The 25,723-nt window shown below is 33.8% G+C and overlaps 2 protein-coding genes across 7 annotated transcripts in view; one reads left to right on the top strand and one right to left on the bottom strand.

Moving 5' to 3' along the window:
- sick (sickie) overlaps nt 1–25,723 on the bottom strand; it is a 353,303-nt gene that overhangs the window by 31,629 nt on the left and 295,951 nt on the right. The gene's annotated exons all lie outside the window — the stretch shown is intronic.
- Nucleotides 22,168–25,692, top strand: LOC141454029 (nardilysin-like). The gene has a single exon (XM_074127804.1). The coding sequence runs from the start codon at nt 22,323–22,325 to the stop codon at nt 25,581–25,583; it is 3,261 nt and encodes a 1,086-aa protein (XP_073983905.1). The 5' UTR covers nt 22,168–22,322; the 3' UTR covers nt 25,584–25,692.

Raw genomic sequence — 25,723 nt, forward strand, 5'->3', positions numbered from 1 at the left:
CTAGAAGATCACTTTCTAATGGAGGACCACAGAGTAAATAGACCAAGTGAGCTAGATGTACATACTGTAGTGAAATCTACATGATTGTAGATGGAATGAACGATTCTGTAGATAATTAGAAAAATATATATGATTATAAAGATTACCTGGAAGTAAAGGTAAAAGACATTGTCAGCGGTACTGTTGCGAGTCAGAGAAAACAATTAACAGTCTTGTATAACTATCTGGGGAAAAAGTGGTAATTGGTAAGTACCAGTTGGGAAACTGTTCTGTCAGGTAGTTTTAGATAACGGGAACATAAACAAACACTTAATTGTAACCGTGGTAAACAATGTAACAACTAGTCTTTAACCAAAAAGAAACGAATCAAACCAGCTTTAGACTTCAAAGTTTTTCTTTTCCACCAAACTGTTCACCAATACTGGTGAACAGTATTTTTTGGGTAATATTAGTAGAGAAAAACTGATGGGTCCATTAAAGAAACACTTGCCGTTACAGTTTACCGTTATCTACTGCGAGTTAAACAGCAAATTTCTTAGTTACCAGGACATTTATCTTAATAGCAAGGATCAAGATAACAAGGATCAGCCAAAGCAATTAAGATGCTCATGATGAAGAAATGATAAGATGAAATACACAGATGGAAAAAAATGCAAGATACAAGTAGAAGTTGGACGTTGGACTTTAAATTTTTGGTAATCAATCGTATTATTGGTGCAAATAGACACGAAAAACTATTCTCTTAGTTGATTTTTACTTTCCGGAAGTTTCGAAAGTCCATAGCCTGTCATCTTCTGAAGATAATATGAAACAGTGTAAATGATTTTTACAAATAAACTTTAGGATTAGATATTAGCTCACAGACGTACCCGTTGCCAGAATTAGAATGCCTTCAAGTTCTAAGGCCAGATGGAGAAGGTCTTAGAAGGATCTTATTGCAAATTTGAAGGCAAGGGCAAAGGAAAGCCATGGGATTTACAAGTTTTCTTTTTCACGAAACGATTTCCTTAATCTTGGCAACTCATTCTAACTGCATGCAGATCTAAAACTTATTTTGAAATATATGTTTCCCACATAAAATCACTTTATGGCATTTCTTGTCGCTGGAGGTAGGCTAAGCATCATTCTAAAGTGCAATTAGTATTTGATAAATAGTCCTTTCAATTAGTAAAAGTTCTTGAAGATGGGTTGCTCAAAGTTCGAATTTGAAGAAAATGGAGTGTTGGACAGAGGGAATTATCTGAAATAATTATGCATTTCCCAGCGCTTTTCTTGAAAAATGGTAACCCTGGTGTATTAACTACAATATCCATCAATTTTGGGAAGAAATTCTTATCTTAAAAAGTGGCTATGGGACAGATTCACAGAAAGGGGATATAAATGGGCTTCCCATTAAATTAAAGTGCCATAACTGAGTGTTCTGCGCTTTTTTATTTTTTGGTAAGTGAACTAAATGAGAGCCCTTAAATTCCAGAGTTTTCAGAAAATCACAAGGGGAAATCGTAACTCACCAGAGTGTTGGAGAGAGATGCCTGTTAGTCACCACGTGTTGGTCATTCTCCTTAACTAACTAGCTAAGTATTATTATTCAATAAAAGAGACGCGTGTTCAAGAAGTATAGGACAATGTATAACATACTAAAGTAATAGAAAATTATTATACAGGCTGACAGGTGAACATATAAAGTGGAATAAAATCTATATTACAGGTGACACTGCCTTACAAGCCACCTTCAGAAGAAGAACAAGCAGCTGTGCTGTATTTAAATAAACTATTTTTAAAACAAGATATTTATTAATAGTTAATATTAAATAAGATGTGGGAACTTATTTATTAGAGTTTAATATTCAATTCTAATAATTATTCGGTCAATTTTACCCCGTTTAAGGAAAAATAAAAAAGAAAAGAAAACTTGCTTTTCTTCATCTGGGACAGAACTGGTCACAATTATGGGGCTCATTTGTATTCAAAGTGAATAAACTTAGTATATTTGTACCATAATTTCTTTCTTGATGTGAAACTTAATGTAATCAGTATAAACAAATAGAAATTAGATGGTGCGGGTCTCGACAAAAATGAGTGGTAGAAAATTTAAATCCTCATTACCATCTTTTATGTGTGGTAAAGAAATAATTGGAAGTACTCTCAAATTCTAACAGCTAATTCATGTTTTAAAGTTGCACGAAACAAACAAAAAAAAATATTTTAGGGAATAATCAGAATATATGAGTTGTGTTTTAAAACTGATTACCTCGTAAAAAATAACTTAATGACTACCCAAAATTACTCATATTTTTCTTTATTGGTTATTTGCCTACCTTAAAATAATACAGATCAATTTTCTTTGAAACTTTTAAGTAGGAAAATTGATTGATTGAGGGATTCTTAGTGAACTTCAAATTTAAGTATACCCCTTATTGTACAGGAACACTGCAGCAGATCATTTTTACATTTCCTTCTCATACGAGGGTCGTTTGAAAAGTCCGTGCAAAAATAAAAACTACTTAATTTTTTGGGGTAAACCTTTTTTATTTTTCAACATAGTCTCCTTTTAGGCTTATACACTTCGTCCAACGCTGCTCTAGTTTGTTGATCCCTTCCGAATAATAGTATTTGTCCAAGTCTGAAAAATAGCCATTCGTTTCTGCAATCACCTCCTCGTTTGAATAAAATCTTTTTCCCGCCAGCCATTTCTTCATATTGGGGAACAAATAGTAGTCCGAGGGAGCCAAGTCTGGAGAATAGGGGGGATATGTAACGAGTTGGAACCCTATTTCCATTAATTTTGCGACCACAACTGCTGAGGTGTGAGCTGGTGCGTTGTCGTGATGGAAAAGGACTTTTTTGTGGGCCAATCGTGGGCGTTTTTTTTTGCAGCTCGGTTTTCAAACGGTCTAATAACGATGAATAATATGCACCTGTAATAGTTTTACCCTTTTCCAGATAGTCGATGAGGATTATTCCTTGCGAATCCCAAAAGACAGTCGCCATAATCTTTCCGGCCAAAGGAACGGTCTTCGCCTTTTTTGGCGCAGATTCCCCCTTGGTAACCCATTGTTTAGATTGTTCTTTGGTCTCAGGAGTGTAGTGATGTATCCATGTTTCATCCACAGTGACGAAACGACGCTTAAAGTCCTGCGGATTCTTCTGGAACAGCTGCAAACCGTCCTTGCAACACTTCACACGATTTCGTTTTTGGTCAAGCGTGAGCAATCGCGGCACCCATCTTGCGGATAGCTTTGTCATGTCCAAATGTTGATGCAAAATATTATGTACCCGTTCATTCGAGTTGCCCTCAGCACTAACAATCTCACGCACCTTCACTCTTCTGTCATCCATCACCATATCATGGATTTTATCAATGATTTCTGGAGTAGTAACCTCAACAGGGCGTCCAGAACGTTCAGCGTCACTTGTGCCCATATGGCCACTCCGAAAATTTGGAACTCACTTATAAACTGTTCTAATCGAAGGTGCAGAGTCACCATAATGTTTATCAAGCTTCTCTTTAGTCTCCTGAGGCGTTTTGCCTTTCATAAAGTAGTGTTTAATCAACACACGAAATTCTTTTTCGTCCATTTTTTGAAAATCACTCGACTTCCTCGATTCAAACGAATGCCAAACACAAAGAAATAGACCGATCTGGCTGAAACTTGGTGTGTGTTCTTCCAAGAGATGCTACTAACTAAACATAACCTCGATACGCGCCAGTAGTGCTATCTCTCTGACTTTGCACGGACTTTTGCAATCGACCCTCGTACAAAGTATCAAATAAAAACTGGAAGCATTGCTGAATTCTCAAATTTTTTAAGTTTTTAAGTTGGTCACAAGAGGAAATAAACTTCATTATTAATCACATTTTGTCCTTTCCCCCCTCCCCAGAAACCTCTAGAAGATACACTATTTGGGAAAATACTAGCATCAAAGTGGGAACCCCTTTTTTTTTGGAGAACGAAATAAAAGCTAATCAGTTTTAGAGGAGAATAACAACAAATTTTATGCAGATTTCAAAATGTTTCATTTTGGAAATAAGACTGTCTCGTGCTCAAGCATATGTTATTGGTTGGAAAATATACATAGACACGATTGAACTGTTTTCCCTTTCAACAGTAAGAGAGAAGAAATGTATTCAACTTTTTTTTCTTTTTTAAATTAAAACTTGTTATAAGATCATGGTTTTAATACATACAACACACAAGAATAATTGAGTGTTTTAGTGTAGAGACATAAAGAGGACCATGAACTCGAAGTAACAATAACAATTGGAAGTGTAAACTCAGCTTAGGACCTGAGTAAATCAGGGACAGTTAAAGCTGCACTATCAATTGAATCAGATTAATATACAAGTATGATAACGGTGCAGTGATTCGTCTCAAGTATTCAACATGTGTACTCCTATTGTAACACTAATCGTAGGATTAATTCGTGATGCGTAGAAAAGGTTTTAAAAATGGGGAAGGTCAACAAAGAAAGACATGTGTCCCTGAAGCGCAAAAGAAAGAAAGAGAGAGAGAAAAGAACTACATACTGCATGGTGAGAATTAGAACAACGAGTTCTGTATTCATTTCTTGGGCTCATCAAAATAACGATCATTACATGTGGGACACAGATCTTACGACCATGATAATATTACGTCATAAACACTTCCCTTATATTCTTTTTGTATGGCGGCAATTGAAGAAATACAACTTCCTTCTCTTAACTGTTCAAATAAAAGGATCGTATAAACTTATTAAATCAGGATCTCGGTTCCAGAACTTATCTACTAGGATTTTATAAAATATATTCAGCGTTAATTTAGAAAAAAAAACAATTTTGCAGGATATCGCACTTAACGTTGAGCTAAATAGTATTTCGTTAATTGAATTTAAAATAAAAATGTCAGAGAAAAGTTAAGAAACACATTGAAAGAAAAGAAATCTGATAATTTTTTTCAAAATACTAAAATGAATTTTGTTTTACGTTACTTTCAGTTATTTCAAATTCAAACTTGTTCGTTATTGCTTATTCCGTTTTGGTTAACGATCACTCGAAAGAGTAAGGTAATAGAAGTAATCATGGTAATGGAAATCCATCAATCAAAAACAGATTTTCTGATGTGATTACTCCGAAAGTGGATCGAACGATTTCGTTTAAGCTCCCTATTCTGCGGGCATGAAGGCCAATCATTTTAGCTACGAGATTTCTACTTTGAAAGAAAAACAAAATTAAAAAATACAACCTCTTAATTCTAATTTAATTTTTAAATTAGAAAAATAAAAAATAACGCAGTAAGTGAAAAGAAAAACTGCATAAACCATTGCAGATTACAAGAAGAAACAAGCAAACAACATTTTTTGGTGGCTGATACCTTCTCAAACAACTATCAGCCACAGGAACTGTTTCTCTTACAAGTTGCGGAAAACTCTGTTCTTACTGATGGTGCTGCAGAGGCTCCCAGAAGAACAGCTCAATCTCGAACCTGAGACTGTTCACCTTATAAGTCCAGCGCTCCAGCTAAGAGTTAGCCTCGCTTTTCTAATATCTTCATGCATTAACCAATTATTGAAGAAATAGTAATTTTCTTTTAATTCTATCAATGAATAAACACCAACAGTTGTTTGAATGGGATATTCAGGTTGTGAATCAAGCCAACTTTCTCCTTCCATTAACTATGCTAAAGAGAATTCTCTTGAGAAGATCCGCTAGCCAGTCTGCGTCCTCCAGACGACATGGTAACCACCTTGAAGAACTGTAGGGTTTTCTCCTTGGATCAGAGAAAGAGATGAATAGAACTTGTTACAGATTGCCATGGAAACTGATTACAGAGAAGACATGTTTTGAGTCTCGCAGCGCCCACTCGCGTACACTCTCTACCGGCCGACCTTGGAGATTTTACTATTAGCCACGGGTGACTCAATATTGTTGATGTCCTAGTGTTAGAGAGGCCGATATATTTTTTTAGAAATGAGGCCATAAAATAATGATTTTTGAACAACTTGAAAATAAATTTTCTTGATTTATGTATTTAGGAAGTTCTAAGGGTTTTCTTTTTAGTAGAATATGTGGTTTAAAAAGAATGCTCTGTAAAAAGTAGTTCAAGGAACTTACGTAATTTTTGTCATTGCTTTCAATTTCAGTTGCTTGCTAAAACTAGATCAGCTCCTCTTCCACTTCTTATGCAGTGAAACCTCTTTTCCAGCTTTGTGCAATACCTCGTCTGAAACAAGTTCCTGTCGTCGCTGCCAATCCAACATCTTCATGAAGAAGCGCAGCGTAAGTTCTTCTGCCAAGAACTTCTTGGCCATCCACAAGATCTCTCTTTCCCTATGCAAGTCCTCTTGGCTGATTTATTTACAGCTACTACAGGTAGTATGGCTGAACCATTACCTCTTCGACAATCTTTTGTGCAGTTGGATCCAAATTCAAATTATCAAGGATTTTATTATTATTTCTCTCAAGACCATTCTGGTATTTATTTGTAATTTTATACCCATTACCTTACAGAGAGTAAAGCTTTTAAAGAAAAGTTCATTTCTAGAACGATTTCTGTGCTCTACGATTCTTTCAGATCGTAGTGATTTCTCTCAATTAGTTATCCGTTTCCATCACACCATTCTGCAATGCATAGACCGTACTTCTTCCGATTCGCAAGATTTTAATCTTTTCCTCAATTACTTTATCGTTGTCTTATTCTTTCTGAATAAGTCTCCGGTTGTTTTGGAGATCCTGGTAGTTTCTATTTTTTAATATAAGCGATTTCTAGCATAGTTTCACTTTTTATTCCTATCCTACAGAATTATGCACTCCCTTTCTTTTCACTACCCTAAGAACATACTCTAGTCGGATGCTATCAAATGCCCTTTGAAAGGTCTTTTTAAAAAAATACGTTGTTTCCTTGTCGATATCTGTCATTTCTCCTAAACTCCTAAATATTAAATCCTGCGGATTCCTCCTCCTGATGCCCTCTCACCCCAGGACTACTTTCCCCAACTGAACATGGGATCCTTCTTTCCAGGGTGCTGGAGTAGACTTCTCCTAGCCACCATCAGAAAGATATACTTCTTCAACTTCCACAATCACCAGAACTAAATACCAACAGCCCTTCTTAGACAACTGTCCTACAGAAGAGTTTTTTAAACAAAACCTGTGTGGAATATAAAATAATTTGGTGCTATATTTGTAAGAAAAGAAATTAACTTACTTTCAGACAAACCTTCTCAGATCCGAAATAGCCAAACACTATTTCAAAAGGGCGAACTGTCCCTTTCTCGCCATACAATAGCAATTTCACGAACCGGGGGGTTGGTTTAAAATATAACGGAAACGTACTTCGAATACAATAGATTTTTCAGACCTCACGTACATGTTCTAGACAAAGTACGCTCCGTTTTACCTGAGCAGGTAACTTTGAATCTATGATTTGGAAAAGATGCCAAGTTACATTTTTAGGGTAGAAAAAAAATTAAATTCAAATGATTAGTAAATTTTGGAAAGCACGTTCAGCATGTACCTTCTAGAGAGATAATGTTTAATTCGACTAGAGCGTACGTAATAAATAAGAAACATTCATTATTATTATTAAAAAAACTCGTAACTTTTTTAATTAAGTAAAGTTAACCAATGTTTTAGCTTGAATTATTTCGATTGAGAGAGTCACTGAGAGAGGGCAAATGTTATAACAATTTCCGGTAATATTATTCAATTTCTTTTATAATTCTTCTTGTACATCCTGTTTCTGACATATGTACATCCTCCTGAGTTCATTAAACTTATTATTTATTAAAATTATTTTTCTCAATAACAATAACGTAGCTGAGGACTCATATTTTGAGTCCACAACGGTTTTGTCAAGACAATGTTCGCAAAGTGAAGACTTGCTAGCCTTGGATTGAGTTATCCAAGCACCGTTGAATCCCCGACCTTAGACGTAAACACAATCTATTTTTATTAACTCGCGAATCCTGCCTGATACCACCAAGCACAATGCCTGGTACAAAATCAAGACCCGTTCATCTAGGACAATGCAGCCTAATATTTATCGCACGATACTTAGCCGGCCTTTGTTTTGGCATAAATCTCCTCCTCTCTGAATTACATTTCTTTTCTTTACAAATAACCAACATCATATTATTGTGAATAACTGAATGCACACAATGGTCGTGGGATCCAATGTTGTTGCTTCAGAGAACTATCAGAACGATAGAAGTTCAATCAAGTTAAAATCTTTTGTTCCATCTCTTTTAAACTTTTGTCCATATAATTAACAAAGAAATATTTAATTAATAGGAACAGTTGAATTTGCTTTAAAAGAAGTGTAACTGGTCTGAAAAAAACAGAATAAAAGACAGAAATAAAACTTAAATTGGAACGGAAACGAAAAGGTACAAATTGACTGACAATGTTGGTAAGAAACGCAAGTAATTAATTATTAAAACCAAATTTTTTAAATAAAAAGGCTAAATTTTGTTTAAAAAATCTCAAGATTATAATTATTTAGGTAGTTGATTGTATTAATACTAGAATCTAGAAAAGTAGATTAAATTGCCTGCAGTTTCAGGTTCTTTTTATCAATAAAGAAGGTTTCTTTACTAATGGTAAAGAAGTTAACTGATCCAGGCAATATTAGGGTACGAAAATTTTGACTTTCAAGATCATTTATTTGAAAGGTTGGAATCAATGTATACTTAAAAAGCATCTAGTTAGAATGTTGCTCAATAAAAATCTTGTGTATTGTGTCGAATGATTCAGTTTGGTTTAAACTGTCGAAGAAATGTTGAAAAAAGAAGAGAAGTAAGAAAGAAACGGATGTCACGGCTAAGAGATCTTCGACATAGAACAGGACTAAAGGTGCAGCTGCGATAGAGATTTGTACCGCACTGTGGTCAAGCTACAGCTCTCAAAGAGTAGGAATCTGATTACAGTAAGAAATTCAACATCAATTGTTGCTCCAATAAAGGAACAACCGGCGAAAAATATATTTAATTGGAGGTAACCGAAAGGCTAGGTGAATATTACCCCCAAAATGGCAGTTTCACTAAATATCTGCGAGCTGTATCCAATAGTAGCTCTAATACTTGTAGATGTTTCGAATTAAATGCTTCCCGTAACTAAGTAAACACAAATTTCTTCTTCCCTCAATGAAAGCGAAGATCTGTGAAAGCAATGAACTCCTCTAATGGCTAAAGAAGATGGTGACGTGCAATTTAGTGAAGAAAAAAAAAAAATAATTCAATAAAAGTTTTTAAGATAAAAGATTTGAAAGTAAACAAAAGCTGTCAAAATACTACTCGAATCGATTATTATAAAATGAATATTCATCAGGTTTTGTTGTTTATGGTAAATAGTAAATTATATGTTACTAATAATAACTGTACCTAATATTTAAATGAACTCTGCTCACCCACACCAATGTTTTAAACATATTCTCTTTTTTTTAAATAATCTAATATACTCGAAGAATCAACCACGCAAGAAGTACATTAAACGTAGAAACAGAGGGGAAATATTAAAACAAAGAGTGGACTAGATAGCTGTTAAATAGCTGACGTTCATGAAACATTATCTCGAGTTATTATTACCGAGTATTAAATGGAAATTAAGCACTAACTATAAGTAAACAATGTAGTTTGATTGTAGTTTACAGTAAATACGATGATTGAAATAAAAAAAAACAGTCATCAATTTGACTGGAACAAAGATGGCAAGAGAGAGACGATAGCTTTGGATCAAGAATAGAAATTAACTGGCGCGTCATCGTCCAGCCTGTGTTGGGAAGTTCATTACTCAACAACCGACCTTGCTGCAATCGTCTCGCTTCATGCACTAACATTCCACGGTCAAGTGCAACTGCTAGACGCAATTATGTGCACGCCAATGGTTAAATTCTAGTCATTAGAACAATATTACAAATAATATCTTATTCGGAAGTAATGTTTTATTAGTTAATATTTAATTCGATGCATGTTACACTTGCAGTTTGGGCAGAATTCAGCAGTTGAGCGATGGAAAAATCAATATTTGTGGAAGCAATACAAAGAAATAGTAGTAGCCTTCAAAACCACCATCTTTCGATTTGTTCATATTATTAACGAAATCGTATTATATCTTCGTAAAGCTGAAAAAAGATTCTTAACTTACAAGGAAAATAAGATTTTTGATAGTAAATCACTCAGCATTTACTTTCAAATTTTGTTTACAAAAAATAGCATCAGCAAAATTTTTCTATTTTGAAACTTTCATATTGCGGTAAAAGTTTTCGTATTATTATTTCTAAGTATGTAGCAATATTTCGAACTGTGTCAAATTTCCTATTTGGAATTTACAATAGAAATACAGTTTTGAAGCCCCCTGAGTTCAAAAAAAATTGTTTTAAAAAAGAGGTCTCCCTTTCTCTATAAAAAAAAGTTTAAATAACTGTAGTCTTGACTGCAGTATTGTTAATTACAAAGTTTATTACTATATCATCATTATGTCTTGATGAGTAAGAGGGCTGCGGCGATGAGCGCAGAAGGGTCTGGGCGAGAGCCCGCCTGGAGCCGTCGCTGGTGCAGATCTTGGTGGTAGTAGCAACATTTAAAGAAGAAATTTTAAATAACACGCTGAACATCAGGTGAGTCATTCATTTAGTCAGTAAGTATGGTGTGAATCGGGAATTTAGTAGGAGTCAAATTGTCTACAGAAAACTATTTAATCAACCTTTGATGAAGAATGGGCATTCGGAACTCTTCAAGATTACAATAATAAAAGATGAAATCGACAACAGGAGGAACCATTCTTTCTGGACAACTAAAACACAAAAACAAAAAAATAACCTCATAATTAGTTAAGAGGCTTAAAACGGAATGAAAAGTTGTGGGAGAAACATTAAAAGAAACTCGTTAGCCTGTTTCAAAAACCTCCAGATTTTGATTTAATTACACAGATTACTTATAATTTCATCTTAATCATTAAGAAAAGAACAAATCTTTCTTCAATAATGTGATGCTGCAAGAAAAGTGAGGCACGAAAGTCAATCAAAAGATAATTATCTTGACAACTACATCCAAGCAGAACAGGGCCTCCACCATTTCGTGTTCATTTTGAGACTCCAAGTTTCATTAGGTTTTTTTTTTTTTATTCTGGTGCCGTGAATGGTCAAGTAAAATTGGTGAGGAGGGAGGCCTCCCACAGCCCCAAAAATAAGTAGAAGTGTGAGGGAGACAACAGTAACAATGAGTGAGAAAAAAGAATGATATTTCAGAGATAATGAGGTAGGGTAAGAGGGTTTGGAGAATACTGATGTTGTTGTTATGACGACGGCGCAAGAAGTCAAGGTCGTTCAACCTGTCTTCAACGGAGGGAGTATACTCCCTTTATCTTAAGCCGCCAGTAACCGTCACCTTCGGTTACAATGTTGTGCAATGGTGCACTATGCTGCACTCCTTTTCAACAGCTACAGTATTACTCCTTGAGCTAAAAGGGCTTTCCGGAAGTAATCATTTATAAAATTCTATAACAGTTCTCCAAGATTGGCCTCCATTTTAGGTGCGTTCAAATAGATTATTTTATGTATGACTACACATTATTAAAAAAAGTATTATGATTATTTAAGTAATAAGAATGACTGCATACGCGGGATTCGAACTGGGGATCTTCCACTTACAAAGCTACGCTCTTGACCACTAGATCTACACCCGTCCATCCTTGGTAAGATATTCTTACCGTAATCATAGGTCAAGAAGTCTTGCATACTGGGTGCATTAAAATGATGTGATGATTGCTTTTATTTGATGATAAAACAAATTTATACCCTGATTCTCCCACAACCATTACATTACACTACATGTTTTAAAAATCTTCAATTATTATTATTTTTGTTCTTTGCGTCACTAATAACATTTTTTGCAGTCAGAGGACCTCCCAAAACGTGTATTTCTGGTGGAAAATTAATATTGAAAACCGTTCACGAATAGATAAAATTGTAACTTTGATCTTAAATATCTCGACTAATATTAGAGATATCAAAAGGGGATTAACGTCATTTTTCACAGTTTTTTTATGAAGTTTTCATAATCATTGTCAAAACCAGTAGTCCTTATGAAACCCTAAACAGGTTTTTAGCCGTAACTCCGCCAAAAATGAAGATACAGCATCGGGGGTAAAAAATTTGAAAAGTAGACCGAAAAAACATATAGTTTGCTTCTTGGGTTTTTTTCGAAATTCCGCTTTCCTAAAATGTTATTAGCGATTGGTGCGTTTTAAATGGAAATTTCGAATTCACAATTTATTCGCCCAACAACCGTTCGTGATTAAGAAAACCTTCGGAGCTTTACTGAAAACAAAAAACCAGAAAATTGTGACCTTAACAATGTCGAAGACCCTTCGCTTTTGTGTTATGTTCACGACTTCTAATTCTTTTGTAATGTAGAATGTAAAATCTACCTGACCCGTCCTAACCCTTGAATAATTCCTATATATTTTTGAAATAGACAATGTAAATGAAATAGAATTGTCAGTAGAGCACTGTTATGAATGAACAATGAACTAAAAGGTAGTAAAACTGTCTATAGATATATGTATTTATCTTTGTAAATTAAAACATAGTAATTTATCTGTAAGGTTACCAACGTTGGTAGTAAAAACGTTTACATAGAACGTTACTTAAATAACCAATTATATTAGGTAGTATTAATAAAAAACAAATTATAAATATAAAACTTTTGGTTTTTGTCTTTGATAGTTTTTTATTGATAATGTTATGAGGCTTTGGCAATTTTGTCTACACCCAGAATATCCAACTCATCTCAAGAGGATTAATTTCAATTTTCAGACTGACAGATCCAAAATCATTTTTGTTTAAATAATAAAGAAACTTTTTAAAAATTTCACGTTTTTAATTATCTTCGTTTTTTTAACCAACACATTTTGAAATTAGAACCAGAAACAGTGAAGGCTGCTGAATTCCAAATGGGTTCACAGTGTGGAAGCTCTGAGAATTAATATTAATGTTGTTTCTATATTTGTATTAAAAAAGCTATTTTCAGTTTTTTCATTTTTTCTAATTTCTTAAGTTTTATTTGGACAATTTTATGGTTACCTAGCTAATTATCTGATTGAGCGATAGTAATAAGCAAAAATATGAACACATCAATGTAAAATCTCTGGTTTCAAAAGGGAAGAATAATTAATGCTATGGTGAGTACAAATATTCAAATTACGTAAATATGGCTGAGTCAAGTCATTTGTTAAACTTCCTTTTAAAAAACCATTTAAGACTTCAAAATGTTTATTCATTCAACCTCTACCGAAACAAAAAACGTTTAACTGTTGATTAATGTTGGTTGAAGAATTCGTACCTAAAGAAAACATTTTAATCTCTTCTAACTGATATTTCAATCAATTTGTGTGTTGAAATACCCTCGGTGAACTTGGAACCCCACTATTAATAGCTCTCTGCTCATCTGGTTTATTACTAAGGTTCCCTAATTAGGGCGTTCAGGACGTTCACCTCTTTTAGCGGCTCCTATCATACTTCAACCAGATATTCTTAAAACATTGAACATCTATCGCTCTTAACTCTGTTGAAGCTAGCCAGAATGGATCTGCAAAAATATTTTTAGAATATATTATTTACTTTTTTTTTGGGCACCAATTTTGCCGAATGTATTTATAGTTTTTATTGGATACATAAAAATTCAGATTCCCAGAGTATGGTATCAATGAAATTACTATTTAAGAATGAACATTCTTCTGTGAACCATCAAAAGACTTCTGCTAACTGCCATTCTCATACTTCGAACTCATCTATTTTTTTCTACAAAATGTTATTGGCTACAATAATACCCTAGTCACTGTAAATATTCAGCTGTTGCTGAATCGCTCAGAATTATTTGGAAAATTTTATTAATACAAGAATAAAATAGAATAGAACAAATCTTTATCACAATAAATATTTTCAAAAAATAAATATACGCAGTATCAATGTAGTACAAAACATTGTAACCTTCATAACATGTGAGGATAACAAGAAAGGTTATAAAATGTAGGATAAAGAATGCAGGAAAAAAGCGGAAAAACCGGCAGTTTGTGTAGAAAGTTAGTGAAGTATGTGTTTTATTCTTTTGTACCTGTAGGGAATAGAAGAATCTGTTGGAGGCTATGTAGCGGCAGAGTGGATTAGGATGACAGTCTAGGATGGTAAGGAGTTTCAGCAGACGATTTTGGATAAGGAGTATACGGAGATAATGGATGCAGTCTCCGTGGAGTGAGTCACTAATAAAAGAGAATAGATATACGTGTAAAGAAATACATACTGAGTAAAAGTCATTTTTAGTAGACTATTTCATGATAAAAATATTCCAATTCACATACAAACAAATAGCAATTTTTAGAAAACACCCAAGAACCTTACTGTGTATTTCTTTTCGCAAAATCAAAATACAAATCTGTGTGATTGCTGTTCTACCCGCTAGGGAAAACAACCAAAAAACCCAGTAGTCAAAATTTTAAATATAGTTCCATTGAAGTCACTTATTATTGGCTCTGGAACCATAACCAAATAGACATCGTCTATTCAAATAACTTTTAAGACAGAAATCACCGATATAGTGTTGGCGATTTGGAAAGATTCAGGTAAATTAATGAAACCAATCTTCGGTATCAGCACTGGAAACAACATCAAAGAATCTGGGCATGAAGAAGAGTCCGTTATGGAAAAGGAGTCAAATCCTAGAAACCCTCACTTTAAACGTTGAAGAGAAGTAACGAAAACTCACGATAAAAATCGTTGCGTCCGAGAGAAAATTATGAAGATCTTGAAACAGCAAAAAAAAAGTTATTTATTCAAGATACAGATAAACAGAATGAAAAATAAATTTAATACACTTAATCAATGATTAACTTGTGTACAAATTATTAATATAATTTATGAACATTATAGATTCATCAGAAAAGTGAAAGATAACGTGGCCGATAAAAAGATTACAGTTTTACAGAAGAAGGAGCAGATCCGCTATGTCAGGACAAGGGAAGTGAAGAGGCACAGCTGGCCAACTTTACCAGAGAACCGGGTAACAGGTGTCTATTTTGGAGCGCAGGTAGGACTTTTTACAAGGTCTCTGTTCAGGACCTGTGACTCATCAACCACAGTCTTCTTGCTTCAGTCAATCTGATTATTTATTTCGTACACAAACTATTTTAATATAAATTTGACAGATAACGGATTTAACGCTGCACTTTGAGGAAACAGTCCAATATTAAGTATTAAATAGAATGAACTTTAAATTGTATATTATACGAGAGGTCTAATTTTATAAAAACGGGTGAAACACTAACCTTGAAACCTGAACTTCCGGCCTTTACACAAAATGGCTAAACACGTCAACGGAACTTAGTGTTCAGCTTCTCGGTGAACTTATCTGTTCTTATTTTAACAAAACCGCGAGGTTTAAATTAAAATAAAATAAAAAATTAAACATCAATTTTGTTTAGAAATATATATAAAAAAAATTAATTAGAGAACACTGCAAAAGAACAATATTCGCCTTTCCAAAATAGCGGTTACAAGTCGGAAACTGATTATTTATATTCAAAATGATATAGAAATGGCGACGAAATGTCTACTTCCTTTTGATAGCTTGCACGTCCTGCCATTCACTATAGAACTAGTTCACGTTGTGCTTCAGGCGTCAGTAAACAAAGACAGAAGAGGAAAGAATTGTTTTATCGAAAACGGAAATTATATTTTTTTTATATTTCAAAACGCTTCAAGAAATGTTTAAAATAATAAGAATATAAACTGATTGCGTCCTAGTTAAAAATAGTAACAAATCTTCCATAAGTAGTTCAACTTTTTTGAATTGAACTTATCGTTTCAAATTAAAGAGATCAATTGAAAGAGACTTCTGTAAAACTGCATCTACTTAAGATTAATTAGGAATTCAATCGTCTGAATTGTAACTAGTAATCTCTAAGAATAGAGAAGTATGATTTACCAATCTAAATAAATTGAAATGGAATGTTACGCAATTTAATTTCTAGCTCCATATTCACAAAAATAGCAATATTGTCTTCAATCAAGCAAAATCTGAAATTCTAAGAATGATTTAAATTTACAATATTTAGTATTCGATTAAGGTGGTCGAGCTGTACTTCAAATGAAAACTGTAAAGTTGCAGCTCTAAAAAGAGTGATGAGTTACATATATAGTATTTGTTCTCGAAAGCGTAAAACGAAGGAAGGAATTATCCGTAATAATTCTGTATCTAGAAAAGGCAAAGAAGATAATAAATAATAAAGAGATTTACAAAGGAAATGTCCAAAGGGATTTCTAGCTGCATCCCTTAGTTTATTAAGTATACGGTGCGGAATATTAGGAAGAATTCAATACTGTCTAAAAACACGAAAGGAGAGAACAAGGATCAGAGACGTTTGACAAGAAATGAGAATAGGGAAGAAGAATGAAGATGAAGAACAGAGAACAGGAATAGTAGAAATAGTGCTCTAGGGCAGATGGCCAGAAGCTGCAATGGTATGAAGACAGATCCTTCAGAGAGATCGAAGAAGAAGAAGACCATCAAGAACTCAGGTGGAAGAAGTATAGGAGGAGCCATGGGGGTGCCTCGATAGAATTTCGGAGTGAAGCTTTGACCCGAACGGAGAAATCAGCTGTTAAATAAATAAAGTAAATAATCACCTTTAGCCATAAATATATACTTATAGCTACTTCAGAAGCCACGAAATATTTCGAATAAAAATTATATTTCAAAAATGTTTGATACAATCGCAACACTTTCTTTAGCCTTAAGGAATAAAGTGAAAACATTTCTAGATGGCTCAAATAGAACTATGTAAATGAAGTCCAAACTAATTTAGGTTATTCGGCTTTATAAGAGTAAAATAGCTGGCGGCAAAGACAAACATTTGAGTTAAACTGTTTTAGGTGGGTAAAGAAAAAAAAAAACATCATCAGAGGTAGAGAATCATCCACTATGTTTATATATGGAAGCTACCCACAATAAAACTAATTTTGAACACATTTCAAGAAAAAGAACAAAAAAACTCCGACTTAATTTCCGCCGGAATGTTCACTTTAAAATGTGTTAAAAGAGAGCGCGGCAGGGTGAGAGGAGAAATAAAAGAAATGTAAACAAAACACTGTCGTCGAGTCTGGACAACACGCCCACGTGTCTACTCCAGCTTTGGACTGATGTGAGAACCTCGTAATTTTATTTACATTCCTGTCTGGTTAGTATTGGGATTGCATCGTCCAATGCTTCAAATGCTATAATAATTACTTTTAACTAGCTCGCCAAAACGTGTTACACCATCCTATCAAATCCAAGGACAAGAAATTCTCATTTACAAATGATTTTTACTACAATCTATCTAACAAGATCCTTAAACAGTTATTTTGGGCCACACAAAAAAGCTCAATGTATTGAAATACCTTGCTTTTATTTTTAAAAAATGTGTTTATTTTAAATATGTTAGTTCCCTTTGAGTACAATGCATTTTGTCTAACATTTTCGCGATGAATAGATTGATTCCGTGATTAAAGTGAGATTTTATCATCTCTTCTTTGTATCAACCAAAAATTTCTTAAGATTTGGAAATAATAAAAATGGGAATTGCTACCAAATAAGATGAACATTTCTAAATTCATGCTTCCAAATTCAAAGCTCTTTGTGGACAGGCTTTCTTTTGCAGGAATTTTAAAGTTTTTCACCAGTTATTATTATAACTTTTTGCAACGTAATTAATAAAAATAGGAATCACTTTTACAACTCTGGAAAACAGTAATAGTAATCTTGCCGACAGATGAAACCTTTTATTTTCTGTGTTGAAACCACGCGGGCGCATTCCTTTGGACTGATGTACTATTTCTGGCGTGTTGAGGTGGACCTATTTCACTTACAAGGCAAACAAATCAGGTGGATTCTATTTAAGACAGGCAAACGTTGTTTCAGAATGCTGATAAATAATTACAATAGTGAAACCAAACTTTAATGGATTACCATTTCAGTTACAGTACCTCTTAAGAAGGCCGGATGGATAAAGTAAGACCATGATTCTAGAAAGAAGAAGTCTCAGCTAGATGTTCTAGAACGACACGAGCAATTTTCTCGAGGATTCACTATGGTTGATTCCCGGTCGCCTTGGATTTTATTTAATGATTTATACATATAAGAAATTTATAAAGAAGCGTGTTTGTTAGTCGACTCCGTCCAGGACAACTATTTTGGTGAAGGCATTACTTTACTTTAATGATGAAATTTTTACGGAGATCCCAACATCAATTCGATGATTTCAAAATAACAAAAATAAAGTTCAGAATACAGCATAAGACTGAATCATTTATTTCATTCACGAAAAATAAACATCAAAAGACGATGACAAAAATAAAATCTACAATTTACAAAAAACAAAATACTGTCCAAGGACATAATGAGTACCAAACAGCATTTTACTTCGAAGGAACAATATTGTAACAAATACAAGATTTCCCACAAAACTTTCGAATTCATTTCAGTTAAAGAATCTTTCAAGATTAAAAGATAGCTCTACTTTAACAAAAAATAAAACAATAGTTAACATCTACATATTAAAAAATGTATAATTTCCATATTTTGTAAACAAGCGTGAGAATTTTCATTATTATTATTACGATAAAAAGTAACTTGCAAAACAGAAGCAGAAGAAGGGACAGAAAAAATGAACCTGCTAGGTAAGACGATTAGAACAGGTTCACTATAATTACCTCTAATTACAGCCATTAAAGCTTTAATTAAAGTATTAGTTTAAACTTCAAATAACACTAAATTAGACCACATCCCAACCTTGAATTTGTTACATAAATTTAATTTTTATTATTTATAAAAGCAGAATAACAATTCTAACTCATCACTAAATTATTTATAGAAAGTTTTCTTTAGTTTAAAATGATAACTAAATTAAACAACATGGCATTTATGGAAACAATTGTTTTTATTTTTATTTAAGGTACTTCAACATCTGAGATCATTAGTGTCAAGATCAGTTATTAACAAATTTGTCGAATACGAACTGTAATTAATTAGCAAAAATATAACCGAGTCGATGAGAGTCAAATGAATGGAAAAAGTGGCGAGATAAGTATTTACAATAGACTTTTTATTAATACTTCCAATAATATTGGAAAGGAAGTCGTGCCTTTTGGGGTAGCAAGAACCCAGGTTCCTGGTAGCCCTGAGGGCACGCTAACATCATACCTAGTCCAACAGTCGAAGCTACTAACATTTGTAATCTAACTTCTGCCTGAACCCTCACAGCAACAAAAACCTACTCTGCAAGGTTAGCCGATATTGATCTTTAGTGCCTAGAATTGCTGCATTTACGGGGTACTTTTTGGTTTACTTAACTGAAGAACCTCTTTAAAAAATGAATGTTCCTAAGAAATAGTTCGCGATGAATCTAATAGGTTCAAGCTAATAAAAATTAAACTTAACCGAATTTTCGAGAAAAACAGTTAAAAAAAAAAGAATTCTGTAAAGTCCCACTTTAATAGCGACAACTGTACCAAATTAAATGATAATTTTTAAGCTCTCGCGTTTTTTATTCCAATTTTAATAGCTCCAAAACACTCAAATCCAAATAAAAACTGGAATTACGACTTTTGGTCATTATCATACTTACACTCGAGAGATGTAAAAACACAAACATGCCTGTTTCAATTTTAAGGGCCAAAATTGTATCCAAATTTGTCCTAGCTTTATGTTTAAATCTAATGATTTAAGAAAATTATGTAAACTCAAGAGAAACTAATGCAAAAGTTCGCCGAAGAAATATGCTTACAAAATAACATCTCCTAATTAAGAAGAGGAAATGAAAAGTAGCAAATTCGATTAATTTGTCAGCAAAACTGGCATACAAAATATACTTCCGTGCTTCACTTATCTTACTATTTATTATACTAAAAATTATCATAATAAGCAAATCAATGACCTGCAACATGGAACAACTCCTAGTTCGAGATCGTCTTGTAGCCAATTCCCACCAAGGTACATCAGGACGTAAACGAAACAAAACTGGCGGTTCTTCGTGCAATGGTTCCAAAGAAGCTCTGGCGGCAGGTCGACAGGATCGCGCATTTCGCACTGTCGCGAAACCGTCATGTACCGCCATCGAGACTAAGCTAACGTCATTCATGTATCGTAAAACTAACAACCAGCTCAACGGAACGACTTATGACTACTGTGGCAATGCTGAAGTTGAACTGAAATGGAAGTAAGAGTTGAAGGGGGAATATCAACAACAACAACATAGTACCACGCGCACGTACAACCCGCCCGGCCTAGTCAGTGTAATGTGGAAGGGAGAGGAGAAATGGAAGTAAGATAATGACGTCAAAGTAAAAAACAAATTATGACGGCAGTATTATCTTAATTTCTTTTTAAGACCGGAACAGACTAACGAATTTTAGATTTTAAAGGTAAAAAAAAAAATGATTTTTAACAACTGGCTTAAACGCAAAATCGCAATAAATTGAAATTTGATATTTTGAAAAGGGGCCATCATGGGACCAGGTAAACAGCTTTTGGATAAAAATGAAAAGCGAACCGGAAATGCACTTTCACTAAATCCTATTTTGAGTTTTTTTGAATTTTCTGGAAAACGAACGCAACGATTCTCTTATACTTTGTATGCGCATGGTACAATTTTTTTTGGAATTATTGTCCCAGAAAAATTTTACTTAAAGCTATTCTACAAAATTGGTAGAATTACGTTCCATCTACTGCCATCTTGAGGTGAACAAACCTTTATTATAAAGGAAAAGTAAATACCACACAATTTTCTCTTACAAAAGTTCTAACTTACCATAACATATATCTATGTTTCCAATTCTTACAAAATTTTACCAACTTGTAAAATCTTTATTCAAATGGAATTAGAATTCCAACTACCCCTCAACTACCCAGAACTGGTCGGAAACGAATTTCACAGAAAACAGATTAAAGTAAAAGTCTTTACTATAGATTACGTATGTAAGTAAGCACGTAGTAAGTACATATAGATTCACTTACACGGGACAATATACATAAAGTATATAAATGAAGTAATCGCCTAATTTTTCAAGCAGGGCTTAACGTCCATCTACCAATTAGATGTCGTGGACAGGGGCGGAAGCTAATTCTTTACCATCAACAATTTTTTCTGACAAATAAAAAGTAGTCATACGCGAGATTCGAACTGTTTAAAGTGTTGCTGAAGTTACATAATAAACAAAATAAAAATTAAAGTAAAATAAAAAACGGAAGTACCATAATACACTGTAATTTTTAGGATTATTCATAAAAAGTTGAAAATTCTATTGAATAGAGGTACTCCCGGAGGGAGAATTTGTTTTTTTTTAAACTCGAAACTTTAGCAACACATAAATTCTCCTTCACTGAGTAATTCGAGGCAAGTGACAAAAAAAGAATTCGTTTGAAATCCTAATATCTCTTTTCAAAATTATTAGTTATAACAAAACTCATCCATGACATCTAATAGGTAGTTGGTCGTAAAGACCCACCTAAAAAAATAGGCGATTACTTTACTTAATAACATAGAGAGTGGAAAAACTTTACTTCTTAATTGTTCTGAATTAAAGTATGAAATCTATCAAAATTACCTAAAAAATATTTTCAATAGCAGTTGTTATAGAAGACCAGTTTGTAGTTAATAAAGTGATAATTGAGCCATCATTAAAAGCAATTGATCCCAATTTATTGCCAATAAGATTATTACATTTCAACATCCAACAAGTACATCATATTCAATTACCCATAAAAAAATAAATGACATATAATAATGAACAGAATTAGTGTACTTTGAATCAATGGGGGTGGGGAAGTTTGGAAATCAATAAAGTGGAAATTTGCGATTATTTTTTAGGGGCTCTTCAATGATTCACAGTTTAGGATCCTTAAATTCATATATGTTAATACATTTAGTTTGAAAAAATTCAATAAATATTTAAACAAAATTAAAAACAGTGTTAAGTAAAACAAATCTATTAAAATATTTAGAAGAAATTTTATTGCGTACAATAAATGCAAGATTCTACAATATTAAGATAGAATAGAAGCAGCCGCTTGTTCAATTACGACTTAATTTTTGTTGAGAGGGGCTGCAGTATTTAGCTGTGCGGGCAATTCAAACATAGTATTGAGTAGAATAATATCGTGAGTATTTCGTGTTGGCAACACTGGTTAGTTCAATCAATATGTAGCCAGATGTGAGGGTCAGGTTATTTAGACAGTCGGTAGTTCCATAGTAGGTTAGGGACATGTGTGGAATTGCATTACGTATTTTTGGAACTACTGACATTCTTGTTTAGTGAATGTTTTGCAAATTAATAAAACGCAGTGCAAGTATTAACAGAATTATGTCTAAAAAGTGTAAATTGGACGTAACTCATCTCGGTAGTGTACGTAGCAATGTTTTACAGACTTCAAATATTTCGACAGGTTCTTCAGTTTTGCAGAATAAAAGCGGTAACAGTGTTATGTCAGTCGATTATAACGGTATTTTACAATTACCTATTCCTACCAAACCAGATTCTGATTTAAAGGAATACACGCCTATACAATTGGCGAATGGACTTAGGGTGTTGTTAATTTCAGATACTGCAAACTTAGTAAGCTTAGAGGAATATGATTCAGATGCAACAACAGATGAAGAAGATTCAGTGACTGAATCGTCAGAGGTAACATCGTCAGAAGATGAAGCTGATTCTGAGGGTGACCCAGTCAAAGTTCTAAATAAAGGTAAAGGAAGAGATGAAAAATTAGCTGCTTGTTCCCTCACTGTTGGAGTAGGTAGTTTCAGTGATCCTCAGGATATACAAGGTCTCGCTCATTTTTTAGAACATATGTTGTTTATGGGTAGTGAGAAATATCCTAAAGAAAACGAATTTGATGCTTACATTAAAAGAAAAGGTGGCTCTGATAATGCGTCTACCGAGTGTGAGTACACTACCTTCTATTTTGAATGCCAAGAAAAATATCTGCTCACAGGTATGGATATGTTTGCTCATTTCTTCATATCACCTATATTAAGGAAAGAGGCTATGACGCGAGAACGCGAAGCAATAGAATCAGAATTCCAGATGGTCCTTCCCTCGGACTCATATCGTCGAGAGCAGCTAATTTGTAGTTTAGCAAAAGATAATAATCCTGCGAAAAAATTTACTTGGGGTAACTTGACTACATTAAGAGATTCTGTAACTGATGATCGTTTGCATGAAGCTGTGAAAGCGTTCTGGAAAACGCATTACTCAGCCCATCGCATGACCCTGGCTGTTCAAGCCAGGCTACCTGCTGAAACTTTAAAGAATTGGGTTGTACAGTGCTTTTCGAAAATACCAAACAATGCACTCCCAGCTCCTGAAGTTCCAGTTTTAACAGAACCATTCAATAAGGAACTTTTTAACAAATTTTATAGGGCCGAGGCTGTGCAAGAAATGTATGTTTTGGAAGTTAACTGGGCATTGCCTCCGGTGATAAAATTGTACAAAAGTAAACCTCTCAGTTACTTATCGTGGCTAATAGGTCATGAGGGAGCAGGAAGCCTGACAGCATACCTCAGAAAAAATTTGTGGGCTAGCGGGCTCACCTCCGGACATAGTGACGATGGTATCTCCTTTAATTCTATTTATACCCTATTCAGCATTACAATAGTCTTAAGTGAAAAAGGTAGAGAAAATATCGATAATGTTTTGAAAGCTATATTTTCTTACGTCAAAATGTTGCAACGAGAAGGCCCCAATGAAAGAGTTTTCACAGAAATTCAGGCCATTGATCTATTGCAATTTAGATTTTCTGAAGAAGAAAGTGCGATAGATAATGTTGAAACCTTATCTGAAAATATGCAATTCTATCCTCCTGAAGACTATATAACTGGAAGCGAGTTAGCTTTTGAATACAAGCCTGATGAGATTAAGCTTTTTTTGGACATGATGACTCCTTCAAATGCTAACATAATACTGAACGCTCACAATGCTGATGGCAGTGTTGTTTACGACAAAGTAGAGCAGTGGTTTAAGACTCGATATACTTATGAAGATTTAGATGTCAATTTCATGGAAGAATTAAATAATATTACACCTTATTCTGACTTCTATTTACCGAAACCCAATGAGTTCATAGCTACAGATTTCAAGCTATTACCTGGTCGATCAAATGTTACAAAGTATCCTGAAAAATGTTTGTCTACTAATTTGATAGATGTTTACTGTAAACCGGATATGAAATTTCGATTACCTATTGGTTACGTTGGGCTAAATATTGTAACTCCTATGCCTGAAGAAAGTGTTAAAAATAGTGCACTTCTTTTACTTTATATAAAAATACTTCAATTTACTCTTGTTGAAGATACTTATCCTGCCAATATGGCTTTACTCCAAGACAGTATTGGCCCGTGTGAACGAGGCTTCAATATTTCAGTCTACGGTTTTAGTCATAAATTACATCTACTTCTCCAACGTATTGCGAAAGGAATGCAGAATTTCAATCAAAATGTGACAGAAGAACTATTCGAAACTTACAAAAAATTGACACGGCCAGAGCTGGCCAATATGAATCTGAAAGCAGGATCCTTGGCTAGAGAAGTGAGGATGTCAGTGTTACTTAAGAAGTACTGGACATCAGCTGCTAAGTACCAAGCAATTTCTAACATTAGTTTAGACGATTTAAAAATATTTGCAAATGAAATTTTTAAAGGAGTACATATACAATGTTTGGTGCAAGGTAATTTTGATGAAGAACAGGCGAAAACTATTTGTACTAATTTTGTAAACACGCTTGATTGTACTCCTTTAGAAGAAGAGAACTGGCCTAAAATACTTGTATACCAGCTGCCTTTAGGTGAAAAGTGTTGTCGGGTGAATTCTTTTAATTTTGAAGATAAAAACTGTATAACTACTAATTATTTCCAATATGGACCAGCCACAATGAAGGAGTACTGTTTGGTTGAAATGTTATTAATGTTGATGGAAGAACCTCTTTTCGATACACTTCGAACACAAGAACAATTGGGCTACGACGTGTCTTGTACAGTGCGGGATACATTTGGTATACTAGGCTTCTCTATAGCAGTTAATTCTCAAATTGACAAGCACACTGTTTCACATGTGGAGAATAGGATAACAAATTTTCTTCACAATTTTATAAATACCTTGCGAGAGATGCCTGAAGAAGAATATAAAGAAGCATTGGAATCATTGATAAAAATTAAACAATGTAGTGACATACATCTAAGTGAAGAAGTGAAACGAAACTGGGAAGAAATAACTTCTTGTGAATATGCATTTGATAGGCTGGAGAGAGAAGTGCAACACATTTCTAATATTAAAAAAGACGAAGTTTTAAATTTTTTAATTGACATTGCCGTAGAGACTGGAAAGAAATTTAGGAAATTAACTATACAAGTTGTGGGACATAACGTAACACCTGGAGCCTCCAACAAACGGGATGCTGATAACAAGTTAACTTATGAATTTCTAACACCTGCTGAAGAAAATGAAATAGATCAATACTTCATAAAAGATTTCTCTTCATTTCAAAAAGATCTTACCCTTTATCCACTGAGTAAAATAATTTAAAGAATAAAGTTCAATTTCTGTTTGCTTTCGCCCAATGTATATATTTTCTCATTTTGGTATATAAGAAGCTGTAGTTATTGTAAATAAATAAGTTTTAATTTATTTTTAAGGCCAAAATAATAAGCTCTAAGCATACGGCA

Source organism: Rhodnius prolixus, unplaced genomic scaffold (genome assembly GCF_049639745.1).
Source record: "Rhodnius prolixus isolate KJV_2025 unplaced genomic scaffold, Rpr scaffold_1, whole genome shotgun sequence".
Taxonomy (NCBI): Eukaryota; Metazoa; Arthropoda; class Insecta; order Hemiptera; family Reduviidae; genus Rhodnius; species Rhodnius prolixus.